This window comes from Neovison vison, chromosome 13 (genome assembly GCF_020171115.1).
Source record: "Neovison vison isolate M4711 chromosome 13, ASM_NN_V1, whole genome shotgun sequence".
Classification (NCBI taxonomy): Eukaryota; Metazoa; Chordata; class Mammalia; order Carnivora; family Mustelidae; genus Neogale; species Neogale vison.
The window spans coordinates 112,750,418-112,770,708 of record NC_058103.1 but is presented as its reverse complement, the minus strand read 5'-3'; the positions used below and the strand labels follow the sequence as shown (position 1 = coordinate 112,770,708).

General features: G+C 48.4%; 1 protein-coding gene across 1 annotated transcript in view; it reads left to right on the top strand.

Annotated features, from left to right (window-relative positions):
- The window catches only part of THSD4 (thrombospondin type 1 domain containing 4), a 568,734-nt gene that overhangs the window by 98,835 nt on the left and 449,608 nt on the right, over positions 1–20,291 (top strand). The window contains exons 5-6 of the mRNA XM_044229667.1: positions 6,915–7,350; positions 19,794–19,896. Coding sequence (XP_044085602.1) covers positions 6,915–7,350; positions 19,794–19,896 — 539 coding nt within the window. The remainder of the gene's footprint in view (positions 1–6,914; positions 7,351–19,793; positions 19,897–20,291) is intronic.

The following is a 20,291-nucleotide window of genomic DNA, read 5'->3' as shown; positions in this document are numbered from 1 at the left end:
CATCATGGTTTGAGCCATTCATTCCTTCGGTGTTTCAGTTCTCCAACAGTCGCTCAACACCTCCTGTGTCACCGAGCCAAGTGCTCTGGATAGAAGACAAATTAGAGGTATCCCTGCCCTGAAGGAGCCTGCAGCCTGGTAAACTGAGGCAGCCTGGACAAATCCTATGTAACTAAACAGTCCCATGGGGTCCAAGGGGAGGACGAAAGAGAAGGGTGTGGCTTTTATGCAGTGAAGGGGGCCCCGAAGCAGGAAGAGGTCGTCAGTCCAGGACATGGAGGGAGGGGGGAAGGCAGCCTCGAGAGGAAGTAGCAGGAGCAGCGCCTGAGAAGTGAGTGCACGGAGTGTGGTGTGGGTGGTCCGGGCGGTGCCTGGGGCCGTGACACGAGAGGGGGTAGGGGCCAGGCCGTGCAGGCTGGGTAGCAGAGCCGAGGAGGGTGGACTGGAAACAGAGATGTGGGGAGAGTGGAAGAGCCAGCCAACTCTGGGGGGTGGTGGGGTACGTGGGGGGTGAAACAGGGCAGTGGTTTCCACCGTGTGGTCCCCAGACCACCAGCATCAGCATTGCCTGGCAGCGGGTTAGAAATGCAGATTCTCCGATCCCGCCCCACATCTCCTTTGCAGATGGGCTTAGCGGCCCGTCTTCACAAGCCTTCCTGGTGATCCTGACCCTTCCTCAAGTCTGAGAATTGCTGACATGGAGACTATAGGGAGAACTAGAAGGAGAACAGTCTTGGAGGGGGAAAGATGATGAATTTGGGCTTGAAGGTGTGGAATCTGAGATGTGTCTCGGGATGAGTAGGCCAAGTGTGGTCCCAAGACCCATGGCTTCGGCATCACCTGGGAGCTTGTTAAAATGCAGAATCCGAGGTCCACCCAGACCTCCTGAATCAGAAGCTGGATCTAGGGGCACCTGGGTGGCTCAGTGGGTTAAGGCCTCTGCCTTCAGCTCAGGTCATGATCCCAGGATCCTGGGATTGAGCCCCACATCGGGCTCTCTGCTCAGTAGGGAGCCTGCTTCCTCCTCTCTCTCTGCCTGCCTCTCTGCCTACTTGTGATCTGTGTCTGTCAAATAAATAAATAAAATCTTAAAAAAAAAAAAAAAAAAGAAGCTGGATATTGACAAGATGCCCAGGTGAGAAGCAGACTCTCTGTAGTCTAGAGGTCCGCCGAGTCTGTGGGGTTAGCACTCAGGAGAAGGTTATGGGCAGGCTGGAGAAGTGTGGGTGTTGTCAGTTACGGGGGATGGTTGTAATGACATAGTTCCCAGGCGCGTGCGCAGGGTTGAGAAGAAGACTAGATGGGGCGTCTGTCCTCACACTGGCCAGGACTAATGTCACAAAGCTGTACAACATCACACATAATGAGGCCCTGGCTGGCAGCCAGCCTGTTGGAAGGAGAACATTTTATGTGCTTGTTACCCTTTCCAGAATGCTATTTGCAGCCACTATCTCAAGAAACAACAATTTCGCAGACACCCACAGTCGGAAGGACTGGGGCCGGAACCTGGCGTCAGAGCCCTTACTGTCAGGTTCTTGTCCTTGGGCCGTCCTGTGGGGGAGGGAGGCTCTGCCTCTATTTCCGTTGTCAGGGTCTGCAGTGTGAACAGAGAAGACATTACATGGGGTGCTCAGTAGAAGTTCATAGAATCTGCTCTGTGAAGGTTTGTCGATGGTCGTGGAAACAGATGATGGAAAACAAAATGAGAGAAGCTGCTTTCAGAATCAAAAAGTGCATCCCTATTGGTAACCTCAATTTGATCTTTAAAACATCATTGTAAGTAGATAAGACAGGAATTATACATGGTCTAATATTTTACAAAGTAACAGTTTTATTGAGATATGATTAATATGCTATAAAACTGACCATTTAAAGTGTAATTCAGTGGGGCGCCTGGGTGGCTCCCTCAGTTAAGCATGACTCTTGATTTTGGCTCAGGTCATGATCTCAGGGTCTTGGGATCGAGCCCTTTGTCGGGCTCCCAGCTCAGCAGGGAGTCTGTTTCTCCTTCTCCCTCTGCCCCTCCCCCTGCTCTAGTGCTCTCTCTCTTTAAAACAGATAAATCTTTAAAAAAATAAATAAAGTGCTTAATTCGGTGGTTTTTATTATATTCACAGGCTGTGCAACCGTCTCCACTGTCTAATTACAGAACATTTCCATCATCCCAAAAAGAAACCCTTTATTCGTCAGCTGTCACTCCCTATTTTCCCCTCCCCCAAGCCCTGGCAACGGCTAATCTTTCTTTTTTAATTATTATTTATTTTTTTAATTTAAATTCTGGCTAGTTGATACACAGTTCAGTATTGGTTTCAGGATGGTTGGTGGTTCACCACTGGCACACGACACCCAGGGCTCATCACAACAAGTGTCCTCTTTCACGCCCACCACCCACCTAGCCCATTCCCCGCCCACCTCTCTCCATCACCCTCAGTTTGTTCTCTGTTAAGTTCTCATGGTTTCTCTCCCTCTTTCTTTTTTTCTCTCCCCCCTCCCATATGTTCATCCATTTTGTTTCTTAAATTCCACGAGTGAGAGCAAATGATAATTGTCTTTCTCTGACATATTTTGCTTAGCATAACACTCTCTGGCTCCATCCACAACGTTGCAAATGGCACGACCTCGTTCTTTTTTTTTTTTTTTTAATATTTTATTTATTTATTTGACAGACAGAGATCACAAGTAGGCAGAGAGGCAGGCAGGGCGTGGGAGAAGGCAGGCTTCCTGCTGAGCAGAGAGCCTGATGTGGGGCTCGATCCCAGGACCCTGGGATCATGACCTGAGCCGAAGGCAGAGGCTTTAACCCACTGAGCCACCCAGGTGCCCCTACAACTTTATTTTTTAAAGCAAATACTTGTATCCTGCATGCTCTGTGGTAGCATTATTTAACTCTTCTGCTTTTACTATTTTTTCTTTACAACAACCTGTAAGGAAGGTGCTGTCCTCATCTTTGTTTGTAAATGCATACAGGGCAGGACTGGGCCTAGAGGGGGGCCCTTGGGCACAACATTTAAGGAGACAGCATTCTGAGATGCTACCAGCACCCCCATGGCCCCTCAGTGCTGTATCCTGTGTGCCTCCCTGGCCTCATCGTAGCCCTGGCCCCGTGGGAAGAAACGGAAGCATCAAGAGATGGAGTAACTTGCCCAAAGCTGCTTAAGTTAGCAAGTGGCAGACCTGGGATTCCAGCCCAGGAACCTGGCTTCAGAGCTCATGTCACGAACCTCTATGCTGCGCTCACACCTAGGCCCTTGATACCCAAACTGGGCTTTTTTTCTGTTTCTTTCTCAAGACCTACATTTCCAAAATTTTCCAAGTGAGGATTGCAAAGTAAATTCACAGAGATGGGTTATGGAGAGACCAAACAGAGCTAACTGAGCCCACAGCTTCCCAGGTACCCACTGCATGTCCCCCGGAAGGGTTAACTGGCCACACAGTTTCCCTTGGCCACATCTGTGCTTGTTACCCCAGCGCTGCGTAAATCTGCCTAGCTTGCAGCGGCCACCCTGCACGCATCCAGATGGACTCTGTCCTGGCGGAGAAGGGGCCATCCTGAACTGCCACGATGAGGAGCTCTGCCCACTGTAAGGAAGACACATGCTGTCTTGGCCAAGCGGGAGAGGTCTGCCGCTCTCTGCAGCATCCCGACTCATGGGTGCAGAAATCCCATCCCTCACAGTCACACCCCAACTGGTGGCTCATTCCTTTTTTTTTTTTTTTACATTTTTATCTGACTGCATCCATCAGATGTACTATACATCTAAGTACAAGAGGCAGATGTCTTCTCCGAGGGGTGCAAGAGTTGTTCTTTCATGAATGGCCTCTAACAATAGTGAAACCAGCAATTTTCACATATGCATTGCATGTCCATATATATGTACTTCATAAAAAAGCAAAGTGTCATCTCTTCGTCCCTTAACTTAATGGTAAGAATGGAGGCCACCAGGCATCAGTGGGGCACAAGAAGGTCCTGAAGGCACTTGAAAAGGGTTGCTGGGAGTGGGATAGAGTCCTCGTGCGGGATATGATCCTGTAGGGGCAGGATATGGTGCTGGTGGTCCCCAGGTTTCTGGTGGAACAGTGCCCCACAGAACAGGTGGCACTGCCCCTGGTGCTTGGGGACGGGGCGCGGGATATGGCCCTGGAGATGGATATGCCATATTAGGGGTAGGGTATTGTCCTCCCATTCCAGGTTCCCAAGGTCCAGAAGACATAGGTCCCCAGGGACCTAAAGGACCAGCATCAGGTGGATCTTTGGGTGTGCTACATGGTCTTGGAAGCTCTGAAAAGGGCATACTTGGTGTAGGATATGGCCCTGCGGGGCCAGGTGGGCTGCTCATTCTAGTTAGCCCGTTCATCCCAGTTAACTGCTCGTTCGTTTCTGAAACATCGTGTCTCCAGGGGTGCTGCTATTTGTGGGGGGTTTTGCATGGTTCCCCAGTTTAAGCTGAGGTTCCTGGAAGGCAACGTGGGTACAAAAATGTCCATCAGCATATGCATTTGTCAGCTGCTCCGGGAGACAGGCGGAATGGGAAAGAGGCTTGTTCAGGTCATCAGTAGGTTCTCCCTCTGCTGTCTCTGTTCCCCAAGAGCAGGATGGAGTCAGGAGCTCTCGGTAGGTGAGCTGTACTAGTGCGTCCTGGCCTGGGCCAGCAGATTTCTATTATGCCAGAAAAAAAATTTATAGCTGTTGTTGTCCATTAAACATAATCATTCTTGGGGCACCTGGGTGCCTCAGTCGGTTAAGGGGGTCTGACCCTTGGTTTCAGCGCAGGTCATGAGATGGAGCCCCTCCCCAGGAGTCTGCTTGAGTTGCTCTCTCCCCCCACCTCTACCCCCTTCCTCTGCTCTTACACTCTTGCTTTCTCAAATCAATCAATAAATCCTTAAAAAAAGAGAAAAAGATCACTTTTATGGTTGGGTTCTCACCCTTTGGTTTAGAATTTCAGTTCCTTAAAAGCTGGGGACTTGCTGGAAATGCAGTCTCTGGCCCCACCCCAGACCAACTGAGTCAGGATCTGCCTCCAACAAGATGCCTAGCTGATTGCTGGGCACATCTGAGTTTGAGAAGCGCTGCTGCACGTGTCCTCATTTCTCTCCTACCTTCAGCGGGCATCTCCACCCCGTGCTTAGCTGGAGGCTGGAATTCTTGGTAGGTTTTCAGATCTTAAAAGGAAAAGACACACGCACACACGTACAGAAATTCTTTCCCTCGCCTTTTACATGATGTCATTCATTTTACCTGGCCTGCCACAAGAAAGAAAAAGGCAAATTACATCCAAGTTATATATATTTTTAAGACTAACTTCTTAATTGCATCTCTTAAAGCAGCACGCTGGATCCCCCCTCATTAACAGAGTCCCAAGTGTTGCCAAGATTAATCGAGAAGTGCTTCAAGGCAAAATAAACACTGTAGCACAGTTTAATTCAAAACCGTATCAGCTAAGAATGAAGGTGCAATTAGTGATAAAGATGTTAATAATTAGTTGTGGTCTGTTAAATTTTATATTCAGTGGTTACATAGGGTGAAGAAAGAATTTCCTCGTGAGGACAGAAATTAATGTTTCACCTTGATTGCTGTTTTAATGTGCTTATTTTAATGGGGCCATCCTGTAGAAAACCCTTGGGCACATTTCCAATTTTACATAAATGTAGAATTAATTATTATGGAAGCATATAATTTTAGAGCTGGAATGACCTTCGTGGTCATTAGGTCCAGCTCAGACATTTTCCAAAGAAGTAAGAACTATTTCTTCAGGTCCTTCCACAGTATTGGAACCTTGCTCGCCAACTCGGACCAGTGACAGCGAAACCCTTCTCACAATCCCTGCAGACAGAAATGCTTCCTCTAGCCTCAGAATTCCCACATTACCATGTGTAGCTGCTCTCAAGGCCCTTACTTCACCTTGCGTTTTGTCCTGGCTGCTTTCTGTTGTAAGGCTGGAGACTTGGGAACCGTATCTGAGTCACTTTTATGTTCTTGACCATTCCTAGCTCCGGGTTTTGTAAACAGTAGTCGCCCAATAAATGGACATGCAGTGTGGTATGCTACAGCTGTTCTGTCCCATTCACCAGAGCTCACTGCATCTTCATGATGGTGGCTTGAGATCGGCCGTGGCAGAAACGATTATATCCGGGATGTAGATAAATACCACAAACCGGGGCTTTCTCCCAGTCATTAAACATTCACCAGCACAGAAGAGTTTATGTGATTTTTCTAAGGCCTCACAAAACAACAGGTCTTGACAAAGTGTAAAGATGATGCCAACACGAAGGTGCCGGTTCCCCCACCGTTGGGCTTGGGTTGCCTCAGGAGTGATGGAGAGCCAACCCTTCGACCTCCTCTGGTTTCTTCGGGGATTAAGTGTGACCCAGTGCAAGTCAGGCCTCGGGGCTGCATTCGGGTGTGGTCGCTTAGCTAAATTCCATTTACCTGGAAAAGCTATTTGGGCATGAATGGTAATGGAAACCGGCCTGAAGTCTCAGGCACTGTTGAGTGAGAAAAAAACCCCACAGATTATTTTCAGAGAAAACAAATGAACAGGAAGTTACTGTGGCCGAAATTACAATTACATCCTTATACTCCTCAAAAAACCTCAGTGGCTCCCAACAGCTTGCCAGCAGGCCCGAGGGCCCGCCGTCAGTCACATGCCGACCACAGCGTACCGTTCCAACCTCGTTTTCCACCACTCACGTCGCCCACCTTCATTCGACTTTCCAGCCTCCGTGGAGCCTCTCTGCGCCGGCTTCCATGATGTCCCCTTCTCCTGGGAGGCCCGCCCTCCACTTCCCTGGTCCACAGGCTCTCTCCCAGAGTTTCCATCCCTACCCAGTCCCCTCCGTCGTGACCACAGCGTCGGGGTTAACAGGGAACACCCTGTGACCTGCTTCATCTCTGTTTGTGTGTCTTTCTTCAGGAGCAGGACCCGCGGCCCCATCGGCCCTGGCAAGTATGGCTACGGTAAGGCCCCGTACATCCTGCCGCTGCAGACGGACTCCACGCACTCGCCGCAGAGGCTTCGGAGGCAGAGGCCTTCCAGGTCGCAGGGGGCATCGGGTCCCAGCCACGGCTACAGCCCGCCGGCCCACCGGGCTCCCCAGCACAGGCCTCTGTACCAGACTGACGGGGGCCCCCGTTCTGGACTGCAGACCTCCGAGGCCTCCGTCTACCAGCTGCCGTTGACCCATGACCCAGGCTTCCCCGCAGCTTCCAGTCTCTTCCACGGCCTGGAAAGCAGCAGCAGCCATGACCCGGGGGCCCCCAGGGCAGCGCAGAGCTCCTCACAGCCCGCCCGGTCTGCAGCCATCTCCTGCATCGGGGCCTACCGACAGTACAAGCTGTGTAACACCAACGTGAGTACAAACCGCCGCTCTGGGCCAGGCCCGCTTCCGCCCCGCTTTCCACTTTGCCATCATGTGGAAGACAGCGAGGGCCCGGTCCTTTAGGCCCTGTTAATGCACCCCTGCATGTTCTCTCCCTCTCTCCTCTCTCCATGAGTTCTCCACGGACACTTCCCCTTTTCATAAGGTTGTGACTTCAGACTTCTTGACAGTCGCTGTTGCTGCATATCACACAACCCCCCCATCCTCAGGAACTTCCTGTCAACAATATTTATTTGTGCACAGGTCAGTGGGGCAAGTGCAGTTTAGTTACTTTACGGCCGAAGGTGGTGGTGCCCAAGACGTGGGAGTTGGGGTAGGTTTGACCAGCATCCGTAGGTTCCAGTCAGTGTCCTGCCATTCCAGGCGTGAGGACTTTGCGTATTGTATGATGAAAAAGTCCGAGACTGAGTAACTTGCTGAAGATTCCATAGCTGATCAGTAGCAAAGCAAATTATAAATGGGAAGTACATAAGATGACCAAAAGTGGTTTTTCAAAAAATATGTCAGTTTAAAGAGTATATCTCAAGGAGAAAGGAATACGAGAATGTTCAAAGGTTAAATTTCCAAGTTGCTACATTTTTCATTAATAATTTAATCTGCTTTAATATTCTGTTCCTGGGCAACAGGACAGCTGTTACATATTAGCTTCAATTTCCTCATTAAAAATATATTTCCTGCTATAGAGTCCATAGAAATGACTTAATTTGTGATTTTAATAATTCCTCTGAATGCCTGGCTTTTTAGCCTGTTCTTCCACTGACAGACTTCAGGAATTATTAATTTTTGTAAAGCAGTAATTTTTCTAAAGCCATTACAAACCAGTCAACCATTAAATCTTAATTAAGCATCACCGCGTGTCTTGTAACTGCCCAAGGTGCCATGGAAGATGAAAGAGAAGTCGTACTATCTGTCTTGTAGAATCCTTAGGAGGATCAAATGAGGTGATATTAAGACAGGGCTTTATAAATCAGAAAGAAACACTTGTGTCCGTAATCATACACGGTCCCTGTTCTTGAAATCATTACTACCCTTTTAAGGATCCTTAAGATTCAGGAGCCCATGGAGGGCTCATTCAGCCAAGCATCTGACTCTTGATTTCAGCTCGGGTCGTGATCTTGGGGTCGTGATCTCAGGGTCAAGGGCTCAAGCCCGGTGACTTCGAGATGAGCTCTGCACTGGACCTGGAGTCTGCTTAGGAGTCTCTCTCTTTCTCTCTTAAAATTTTTTAAAATCAAAATCTTTAAAAAAGTAAATGAGATGAATTCATCTCAAATGCAGAACGCCTCCTCCCATTGACTACTATGTTTCTTAATTTTCAAAACCACATAAATCATAAAGCGAAAGAAAAAGAGAGAGGGCACTTGGCACGCATGTGATGTCTGCTTAGTAGTTCTGTCACTTCACCTCCATTTTTCAAGGACCCACATTTTGCTAGGCCTGTGCTGCCGAGAGCAGAACCACCTCTCTCCATGTAGACATCGTGGCTTCTCTGGGTGCTGGAATGACTCCACTACTAAGGACATTGACTTGCAAATAATCTCAGAAAATTCTTGTGAATTTATGATATCTGGCAATAGTAACACCTTCAACCCAGGACAGAGATGTGAATGTTGAGAAAGGGTTATGTTGCTTCAGTTCCCTTTTCTTGTATGTAACATTTCACACGGTGTCCTCCCCAGTGCCCCCCATCATCCCGAGTCCCATCCTACTGACCCTTATGGAGAGATGCCATTCCTTAGAGGTCCTGTGACTGCCTGTCTTCTTTTTATAAGCCCAAGGCTTCTTGGCTCTTGGGCCATCCCCTGTCCCTCATTAAAACTCCCTGTGTTAAGGTCCTTAAGACCTCTCCTAGGTTTGATGATTTACTGGGAGGACTCATAGCTATGATTTATTACAGTGAAAGGGCACAGAGCAAGATCAGCAAAGAGAAAGGTGCATGGGGCAAAGTCTAGAGGAAACCAGGCACATAGTTCCTGTCTTCTCCTAGTGGAGTCGCACACGATGTGCTTGTTCCCCCAGCCCGGAGTTGTGACAATGGGCGTGAAGTGTCATCTATGAGGGAAGCTCGTTTGAGCTTCGGTGCCCAAGGTTTTTATTGGGGGCTGGCCACATAGGCGCCCTCTGCCTGCCACATACCAAAATTCCAGACTCCTAGGAGGAAAGCAGGTGTTGAGCATAAACTATATTGCTAAAGCAAATGGTTTGGGCATAGTGAGTCACTCTTATTCCCTCAGGGAATGATGGAAACCCTTCTGAAATCCAAGTTCCCAGATGCCAGCCAAGGACCAATCTTGCAAGCAGGCCTTTCTGAAGAGAGCTGTTTCGTCCTGCCGTGTGGGTCTTCCTTGCATACCTCCTGTGTGGACCCATGTGCTCTGGCACCTTAGCGTGGGTGACCTTATGTGGACATGTATGTTACCCACCCCGCACCCCCCCTCCAGTGGGCAACAGGAAGAGGGAGCATGAATCTCCAAATTGTGTTAGTCTTCCTACTCCAGGACGAAAGAGATGAAGGGAATATAGGTCATCACTTATATCCTCTCCAAAGATTAAAAAGGAATATGTGCCTTTAGAGATCTCTCCAGTTCCCATCTGGGAGAAGAGAAAGAAAGGAAGGTGGGCCAGGACGGCTTGGAAACGTCCCATGATTTCAGAACTTCACCCCTTAAACTGAGTGCCCAGTAGATCCCTCCAAATTCTCGACTGCCCCCACGGTAGAGGTCTCAGTTGTGTTATATACTGTAATGCATAGAAGGGGTGGCATGAATTAGGGTAAATAGTTTGGCAGGCTTCCAGATCCAGGAACAGTATCTCGTCACTGCTCACAGTCCTTCCCTCAAGACCCTTGTGGTCCTGGGGCAGAGAGGTGTCCAGGACAAGCAGCCTGGACATCACTGCCCTTGGCGCAGGAGCACTTGGGGAGGGGGAGGAACTCTGGGAGCAGAGCGGGAGGCCACGCTGGGTTGGGGAAGACTGCGCTGAAGAGGGAACAGTTGAGCTGGGCTCCTGAGGATGGTGGGAAGAGACAAAAGGGCATTTGGGGGCAAAAGAAATAGCTTAGTCAAGGGCAGGGAGGTAGGGTTGTGCCAGAGCCTTAAGATACCGTGACACCTGCCAGGTCGCAGGGTCCCTCCTTTCTTCCCCTCTGGCCCCCTCCTATCTACTTTAAATAACCACAGTTTTAGTGGACATCTTGTTCCATAACATCTCAAAACCCGGAGATTTCACATGGGCCTTGCTTGACTTCCATACATGAGATGGATGCGTGAGAAACTTTTAGAAACACGGTGCAGAGTCAGAAGCGAGCTCATTAACTGATGTAATTGGAGGTTAGGCCGCAGGGCGTCTGAGATAGTGGGCTTGGGAGCCGGCTGTGCTAGCCGGGAGCCCCAGCTTCCTTGGGCGAGGCGCTTCCCATCTGGGACGCGGAGGAATACCACCTGTTCCGCAGTGTTGACTGGACACACGGGAAGCTGACAACACAGGAAAATAACGGCGTTCAGGCCTGGAGAAGTCAGCAAGGCTTGCCTGCCTCTCCGGAGCCTGGACCGGAGCTGAGTCTCGCCGTGGCATTTTCCAGAGTGCTCAGTCCCAAACTGTGGTGGAGGTGGTCAGACTTGCTCAGAGCCGCCTTCGGTCCCGTGGATTAGCTGGGGTTCAGAACCCTTTCTCTTCGCCGGGCAATAAAACACGGCTGCTGGGGCACCTGGGGGCCTCAGTCGGTTAAGGGTCTGTCTTCAGCTCGGGTGTCGATCCAGGGTCCTGGGATGGAATCCCAGCTTCGCACTTACGGCTCCTTGGGGAGCCTGCTTCTCCCTCTCCCTCTGCCGCTCCCCCTGCCTGTGTGTGCTCTCTCTCTCTGTCAAATAAAATCTAAAAACAAAACAAAACAAAACATGATTGCTGAGAGCCCCAATATGTCAAGTGTAATGTAGCTTCCGCACAGTCACTGTTGGGTCAGGTGTAAAGTGATGGAAAGTGAAACTACAGATAAGTTCCTGCCAGTAAATGCTTAACGCCCTCAAATGTGCATGTTTCGTGTGAAGCCCTACCTTGTGATGTCATCTGGGAATTTTAAACATCTGGTGTGTTTTCAGGATTGCTTGACTCCTAAGATATCCTCTATGAAATACTAGAAAATAAATAATAAATGCAGTCCCGATGATCTCTGCCTGTAGACTTTAAAGATAAGGAAGGGGTTTTTTTGTTCTTTTTTTTTTTTCCTTGCTTACTTTGTATGTGCGGAAGTTAAGGTGACAAGCCCCAGTACAACTAGAGACTCTTAGGGTCTTTTGGAGCAGACCCCAATCTTTGACATCTACTGGTACAACATGCCAGGTCACTCGTATGAGTTCTTGGAGTCCATAAACACAGGGCTGACATCAGTGGCGGGGTCAAGTGTTAGGCTGTAGGTCAGGGACACTGAGATGAGAACACACTCTGGCCCTCAGTGGCTCCCAGTCCAGTAGGAGAGGCTCAAAAAAGGTCATGACAAGCAAGCCTAGGACACAGGCACCACCGGACGTGCTGGGAGGCACTTTGCAGTCCCCCGGCTGTGGAAATGAGCCTGGCTGGGCCTCCTGGAGAAGTGCGGGGGCAGGGGGGGTTCCCAGGGAGGGGGAGTGACAGGGGCTCCCAGAGGGGCTGAGGAACAAGAAGGGCTCTCAGGAGACCTCTTGGATCCAGATGTTTTCCCTATAAGCAGAGACTTCCCTGGCAAGTACGCGGGGCGGTCTCTGTGGTTTGTCCCCAGCCCTGCACTTTCTCAGCTGTGGCTAGAGAGAATGCGTGCTCGAGGAACCAAGTAGATAGGTTTCTTCTTCGTGGAAGCTGGTGGAAGGCCCAGAGTTGGAAGCAACAGAACTGGAGTCTTGATGAAGGTGCCATGGAGGGAGGAGAAGAGCAAACCGCCGTCCCTCCGGTGCCAGAGGGATGGAGCTGAGATCGTTCTACTCGCTGTTTCTGGGGTTTTGGGTTATTATTTGCTAAATACAAGACTCGTGGAGGTCGAGGTGTTTCCTTCCCCACTTTGTTCTCTTAAGCAGTTGGAATTCAGGCTTTCTCCCTCGGGGACACTGACACTCTGGCTCCTTCTGGTGAAAGGGGGCTGGAGTGAGTCAGCGGGTGCAGGGCGGGGACGGGGTTATGACTGTAATGGGCTTCACTGCCAAAGGAGACGTGATCCTGAGTTTAGCAGAGTGCACTTAACGTGATGGGGAAAAACCCCTGGGGCTAAAAGCAGCTTTTAGCAAACACTGATGTGATGAGTTCTGGTATCAGTGACTCGCTAGTAAATGTCCCTGGAGTGGGACCGGCTTCAGAGAACGGGTTTGTCCGTGTGGAGTTGTTTCTGTCTCCACATAAGTGAAAATGAAGGGAAGATGTTGGACAAATCTCAAATACAGCTTAGCTCTCTTGAGGCAGGTTCTACTTCAACCCCATTTCTAGTCTCCTGTTGAACAAAAGATGAGTTGACAACCTCCTGACTGTTCTTTAAGGAGGAACTTCGCAAATGGACCAGGTCAATAATCCAGAACGAGGCGGGAAGGTGTGAAACTTACCGGGGAACTGTGGGGCAGTCACGGGGTGGACAGTCCATCTACTGGGGGCTCGATGTAAGTTTCTCTTATCGTCAGTTTATCACCAGCCTCCTTATCTGGGAAATATGTGCAGGTGTCAGCCCTTTTTTGCATCCATTTCTGCTTTCCATCTTCTCGGACCACTTGGAATTTCCCATAGAAAGTTCTCTTACTTTTTCTTATTCTGTCAGTGACCTTTTATAAATATGGCATGTGACTCTATGCAAATGTATAAATGGTAAAGATGTTTCTTTGTGTGTACAATATTTACGGGTTTCATATAAACATAGTTCATATATTCGAAAGACACACATAGGAGTCATACACACACACACATCCATACAAGAGTTGTTCCAGATCGTCACTTCTGATCATTATAAAAAGTAGTGCAAATGCTAAGAAGTATCAGCGTGGCAGAGAGAGCTATATCCCAGCCCCTCCTCCTAGATGTAAGCGCAATCACTCATTTTTTAATTTTTAGTTCCTAGGGTCATTCTCTCCATAACTCTAATAGCAACTAATATCTTTGCTTCTCGATACATCAACTTCAAATTTTCTTCGTTAGCTCCTTACTCCAAAATACGAAGAAATGACCCCATTTCCTCCCACTGCGGATCCCTACTAGCTATGTTTTTATTTTCTATTTTACTTTAAATTAGATATGGTGTGTTAACAATTTTTATTTTCTGGATTCATCCACGTTCGGGAGGACTCCTTCTTTTGCAAGATTGGAAATGTCGTGCCCAGTTTGCCAAATTCTTCTCCTTGCATTACACGTTTTGGCTGATGTATTTTCCTCCACATGGCCTCTGAAATCCCTGCCAGAGACTATAATGAGGGGTTCTCCGTCTCCTCCATAGTCAGTCCCAATACCTGATGCATAGTCATAGGGGCACAGTGAATATTTGCCTTTAGGGAATTTCTCCTCCTGTCCCAGCAGATGGTAAAGGGTCAGGAGGCCACCCTGACTAATGTGATCCCTGAAGTAGCAAGTAGGGGGAAGGAGAAGTCTTAAATGTTTTAAAAAGTTTACATTTGGCCATATGCTTTCTGATTAGTTAGAAGACAGAGGTTCTTGTTTAGGTCCTCTTACAGGCATAGAGATAGAGAGGGAGAAATAAGCACTCCTGGGATAGGCCTAGATTTGTATGAATGTTTTTCCAGAGTACTAAAAATAAGTGATTTTCCTGGGTGAACAGTTGGGGTTAGTCATTTTAATATCCACTGAGTCTTTGATGGGCATATTGAATGAGAGAAGCACCTTTCTCTAGGAGAACATTATGAACTTAGATGAAGAAAAAAAGGTGTTTGAGAATGAAGAAAACCTCAGGATTTTGGCGGGATTTTTGCCTTGTTTTTTGTTTAAAACCTTGACCTGACTCTTACTGACTGTCCAGAGAACAGTAGAAGTGGTAGCAGGTGGCAAGAGTTTTTGCGAGGTTGAGTTTGTTCCAAGTGACTTGAGAAAGCAGATATGAAACGTATTTGAAAAATGTGCTGGATAATTTTTAAGCAATGTTGATCCATGGTTGTATTATTCTGCAGCTGGAAACCCAAACCCCTTTTTCCAGCTGGGGAAGGGAAAGGGCAATGTTTACCCAGAACACCTATCTGTCAGCCACTTGAAACTTCTGGAACTGCCGGAATCATCTTTGATGTCCACTTAGATTCCAGCTCAGCTGACATATCCTGAGCATTATTATGAGCTAGAATTTTTTTTTTTAAGATTTTTATTTATTTATTTGACAGACAGAGATCACAAGTAGGCAGAGAGGCAGGCAAAGAGAGAGGAGGAAGCAGGTTCCCTGCTTGAGCAGAGAGCCTGATGCGGACCTCGATCCCAGGACTCTGAGATCACGACTTGAGCCGAAGGCAGAGGCTTTAACCCACTGAGCCACCCAGGCGCCCCCAGCTAGAAATTTTAATGTATTACTAAGTCAAACTTCACAAAATATCCCTGCGGGATGAGAGTGCCTCGGGGCTTGCTACTAACCTGCAGGAATTTGGGTTTAGAGAAGTGAAGTGCTTTGCCCAAGGCCACCCAGACACCTTGCCCTGGCCGTGCAGGGCTGTTAACTACATCACATGTTGTAGGCTGGTCACTGGTCTTTTAATTGAATCCAGAGCAATGCAAAGGATAAAAACAATTCCCGTCTGACCCAGGCAGACTTCAAGGTCATGTTCCTTGGTGCCGCCTTCATTGGGGATGACACCCTTCGGTCCACTGAGGAAGTGAAAATAATTAATTATCAAGAGGTAGGTATGCGATCACCAAGAGTGGCCTCTTGAGCCATGTCATCTCAGATCAACTGGGGTCTCTAGGAACATAGCCCGAGTTTCCATAACACTCTTTGTAACTCGTAGCAACCCGAGACAATTGTCGAGATGGAACTTTGGATAGGGTCTCAAGTGCTTTATGAGGATTTTCAGCTCATTATATTAAAGTCCGTCTTCATTCCTTTTCCCATAAGAGACCAGTGGAAACATTGCGGCCTCTTTGGGGTGAAAGGAAGTCATTTGAAGGGAGGTTATCTCCCAGACACATTACAAGGCAATGAAGCTCCGGTCTTTCCTAGCCCCATTCTGCATGGACTTGATCTCTATCCGCCCGGCTTTTTCCCTGTCCCACTTTTCTGGCCTGAAGGTTACAGGAATCTACGTCCATGGAAAGGATTAGTGTCTGCAGGAAATCTGCCCAAAGCCAACTCACAGTGTAAACTAGACACAGTCACCGATAAGATGTGGGTGACTCAGTCCATGGCATCAGGAAACAGCCCACTTAAAATGTAACAAATGTAAAATGATCTGTAACCTGGAAGTTTGAACTTCAGAGAGTCTGTTAAAACGAGAGGAGATCGTATACAGATAATAGTATGACAAGTACAAACAGATGTAACCCACAGCAGATGTGAAGCCGAATTTCCCTGGCCCTGCTTGGTCCTCAGTCCACAACTGCATGATCTTTACAGCCGAGGCCCCTCCACCAGGCCTCAGAGGCTGAAACCGACCCCGGCCGCTAGGACCTCTTGGGCAAGGAGTTAAGGTCCCCTTGTCTGAGGACCCATGCCAGATTCATTTTGCTGTCCTCCATTCTCGAGAGGCACCATGGTGGTTACTGGCATGGATTCCGGGTCCAAAGTGTGTGGGTTCCGATCCTGACTTCATCATTTATCAGCGCATGACTTTGGGCAGCTCCTTCAGCTTTCTGCTGCTTTGGCTTCCTCATCTGTAAAATGGGTATAATAGTTGTGGTGAGGCTGGGGTAGAGTGCCCGGCATTTAGTAACTGCTCAGTACAAGTGAGCTGTTCTTAACATCCTCACTGGCCCAGGCTTCTGCCTGCATCACCCTTAGTATAATTTTATCTTAGGAACTCACGTCCACATTTGAGCCCTGTGAGTCTCGCATTTCTCCGGCCTGGGCTCGCTCCTACCTGCTGAGTGGCCCCTCATGTGGCATCCCGTGAGTCCTTGCAGGGGGAACACACAGGGCGAGGCCAGGGCTCCCGGTCATCTCCAGCGGCATCTGCCCACGCTCAGCATGTGCTGGGTACCACAGGCAACCTGCTGGGCCCACCTGCCTTTGGGTGACTGGAGGTAGATTTGCTGCCTCAGTGCCTGACGCCCCACTGTGGGTCTGATGCCACATGAAGTCCCTCAGCCTCCACCTCAGGAGATAACTGGGCCAGGTTCACATAAAAAGAACTTGTTAGTGACCTGGGGCAGGGTGCCCTGGATGATCCCTCACAGGTGACTGGTTGACTTGGCAGATGTGTATGGTCAGAGTGAGAGCCTTAGTGGAGCATTAAGATATACCCTAAGATTATAAACTACGAGCGCACGTAAAGCTGGCAAAGGACCGGAGTGTTTGGAAGGGCTCAGTAATGATCCACTTTTGTTACATAAATACTACATATTTATTGCAGAAAAATGAGACAATGCAATACACCAAAAGCTTTCTTTTCTTTGTGGAAAGAGAAAAAAATCTGTAACCCACCTTCCAGAGATAATGCTTTTAACCTTTCTTTCTCTATGGGTGTGCATGTGCACACACACACAATCATTTAGCACTTTTTTTTTTCACTTGATGGGTTGTAGACTACTTTATGTGTCATGAAATATACATTTCTATCATCAAGTACTGAGCATTTCAAAATGATTCTACAGACACTTTGGTTCGTGGTCCAGCCTCTTGGCATATTTTGCTGGTGGAAGAGAAAGGGGTTAAGCAGACTGGCTGAGTTTTTGTGGTCTGTGGCTTCCAATTCTGATAACTGTCCCCAGACAAATTAAGGGTGGCTTCTGGCTGGAGCCTCATGGCTGAGCAACTTGGCTTTCCAGAGTTGTGGTTATCTGAGGAATAGGACATGTGCCCGCTTGTTCTGGTCTGTTTCCATTATGAAAAAAAAAAAAAAATGCAACTGAGTAGCTAATCTCTAATTTCTGATTAGGGCCAGAGTGGGTGGTCAGTGCTCTGGGCTCAGCCCCTCTGTCACTGTGACCTCTGGTGAACTGTGCCACTTCTCCAGGCCTCTGTGTCTTCATCTGTAGAGTAAAGGGTTGGATTTGTTGGTCACTCTTCTAACACTGTGATTGCGTGTTAACTAATTCCGAGTAAGAATGAGGCTGAGGTGTGGCCTTTGGTGGCTGCTGTGGTCCAGTGCCAGCCGGCTGGGCCATAATCATTAAGGGAGTTCTTCAAGCATATATGCCTGGACCCTTTCCCTCCCCTAACACTGGGGTAAGGCCTGGGAATGTGCATTTTAGAAGATTTGATTGATTGATTTTATTTATTTATGAGAAAGAGAGAGTTGGGAGGGGAGCAGAGGGAGGAGGAGAGAAACTCAAGCAGACTGCACTCTCAGCGCAGAGCCCGACGCGGGGCCCGATCTCACGACCCCGAGATCATGATGTGAGCCGAAACGAAGAGTCAGATGCTTCACCGACTGAGCCACCCAGGCACCCAAGAGAATCTGTATTTTCAACAAACCACTTGGCGATTCTTTCTCTTTGCCGGGAGAGTGACTTCTCCTGAGCCACCCGCTGATCACATCCTCGTTGAGCTCTGGTTCTGACCTAAGGGTTGTCAAAAACATCTTGATGCCAAATCCTTCATGGAGACAGCTGGTGTTGCCAGGCGCCTGCACGGTTCTGGCTTGGGTGCCGCCATCGTCCCGGCTTCGGGAGGAGACAGCCTTGCCCAGCCTGTTGGCTTCTGACTGATGGTCGGAGCTCAGCCCACCCTGACCGTCCACCGGGCCCTTCTCTCCCCACCAGTTTCTAGCACATTCTCTTTCCCGTAGCTTCCTGCTGCATATGGTTTGGTTCAGGCTGTGGCAGGGCCATGACCACGCAGCAGCCTTGCCCGACTGACCTTTATCAAACAAGAGAAGCTTTTCCTTCCACCTGTTTTTTTTTTTTTTTTTAAGATTTTATTTATTTATTTGACTGAGAGAGAGATCATAAGTAGGCAGAGAGGCAGGGGGCAGGCAGAGAGGCAGTGGGGGAAGCAGGCTCCCCGCTAAGCAGAGAGCCCGATGCAGGGCTCCATCCCAGGGTGAGATCATGACCTAAGCTGAAAACAGAGGCTTTACCCTCTGAGCCACCCAGGTGCCCCTGCTTCCTCCTGGTTTTATTCCTCCTCTTGTTCCCTCCTCTTGAAAAGACCTGGTGTTTCTGATACATACCGTAGATTTCTTTATAAATCCTTCAGGACTTTGTGTGACCTGATTAGCAGTTTATTCCAGAGACTTCTTATACACAGGGTTATTAATATTTAAGGGGCCAGGTTCCTTTTCCTCTGATTATTAAGACACGGATGCACACAGGCGTGGGCACGCATGTGCACGCATACCCCACACTTAAGTAAGAGTATATGTAGGATTTAAGAAGGTAGATCATGCTTTATTCATGATTTGCATTAGAGATTCTGATATTATTTTTATATTTCATATTTATTTATTTCATGTCACACTTTGCTCGTATTTATCATTTATAGATAAGAAAGAAACTACAGGGAACTGGATATTTTCTTAGAGTAATCTAGTATATCGGAATTACCTGGGTAGTTTAATAAAATACAGATTCCTGGACCTCTTCCCAGACTTACTGACTGACAATCCTTGGGGGAGGAACCCAAGACTTTGCATTTCCTGTGAGATTTCTGGGTGATTATTTTGCATTCTAAAAGTGGGAGCTGTGGCGTTAGATGGTGGAGAGAATTTAGACAAGTTGGGCAGCGTGGTGACCACCAGACCACTGAGCCTTAACTCCAGCTTCTGCCCTCCCTGGCTGTGTGGGTTCCTCTGTGCCTCAGTTTGCTCATTGGTGAAAAATCTGCAAAACTATCCGATTGGCCTCATGGGTCACCCTGAGGATTAAATGCATTAGTAAGTGTACTGTGTTCAAAGCAGTTCCTGCACATGGTGAGGATTCTGTACATGCTTGCTGTGAATATGATCCCATGTCCAGGAATGGCACGAACAAAGTCAAACAGATGGAAATGGATGGCCTTGGTGGGGGGAGGGAGGCAAGCAGACAAATTTGTCAGGAACAGAAGGTTTCAGTTACTGGTTTTCAAATGACGGTGCAAAAGCTTAACCTGGGGAGCTTGTTAAAATTTTAGTGTCCTTCCAAAGATTCTGATGTAGTAAACTTGGAAGGAAGCCTTGAGATCTGCATTTTAAATTTTTGATGCAGGTGATCTGCATGGTTTCAGAAATGCTGCTTTTGATGGAGGAGGATTGACATTTCAAGCTGGAGAGGTCTTCTGGGATGGGCCTGGGGCTCTGAGAAGACGCAGACACTAACTGCACATTTAATACCTGTTTTATTAGGTGTGTCCAGAAAGCAGTAGAAGCATCCGGGAAGTCCAGTGCGCGTCCTACAACAACAAGCCCTTCATGGGCCGCTTCTATGAATGGGAGCCGTTTGCAGAAGGTAAGCCTAGACCCAGCTCTGCCCAGAAGAATTATTCTTGTCTCTTCCCCAACCCTGTTCCCTTCTGTCTGATGCTGGAGGAATTGGTGCGATCCTGATTCGACCGGTAATAGAGAGCAAAGTAGGGCCCCAGGACACAGGAGAGCCTGCCAGGCAGGTTAGCTCAGAGGACCCTTGGGCCATCTGTCAGAGAGATGAGGCATTGATAGAAAAGAGAAGCATCTGAGGCTGACTGGGTGTTGAGGGGGAGGGACAAACGGCATTTGAGGAACTGGGGCGAGGGAGAGGTTCAAACCAAGGTTGTGAGGATTGAGTGGGGGCAGTTGCCCTTTTCCTTGGTTCCTGCTCTAAACTTGTGTGGTGACTTCAGAGGATGTGTAGTGTTGTAGAGTTGC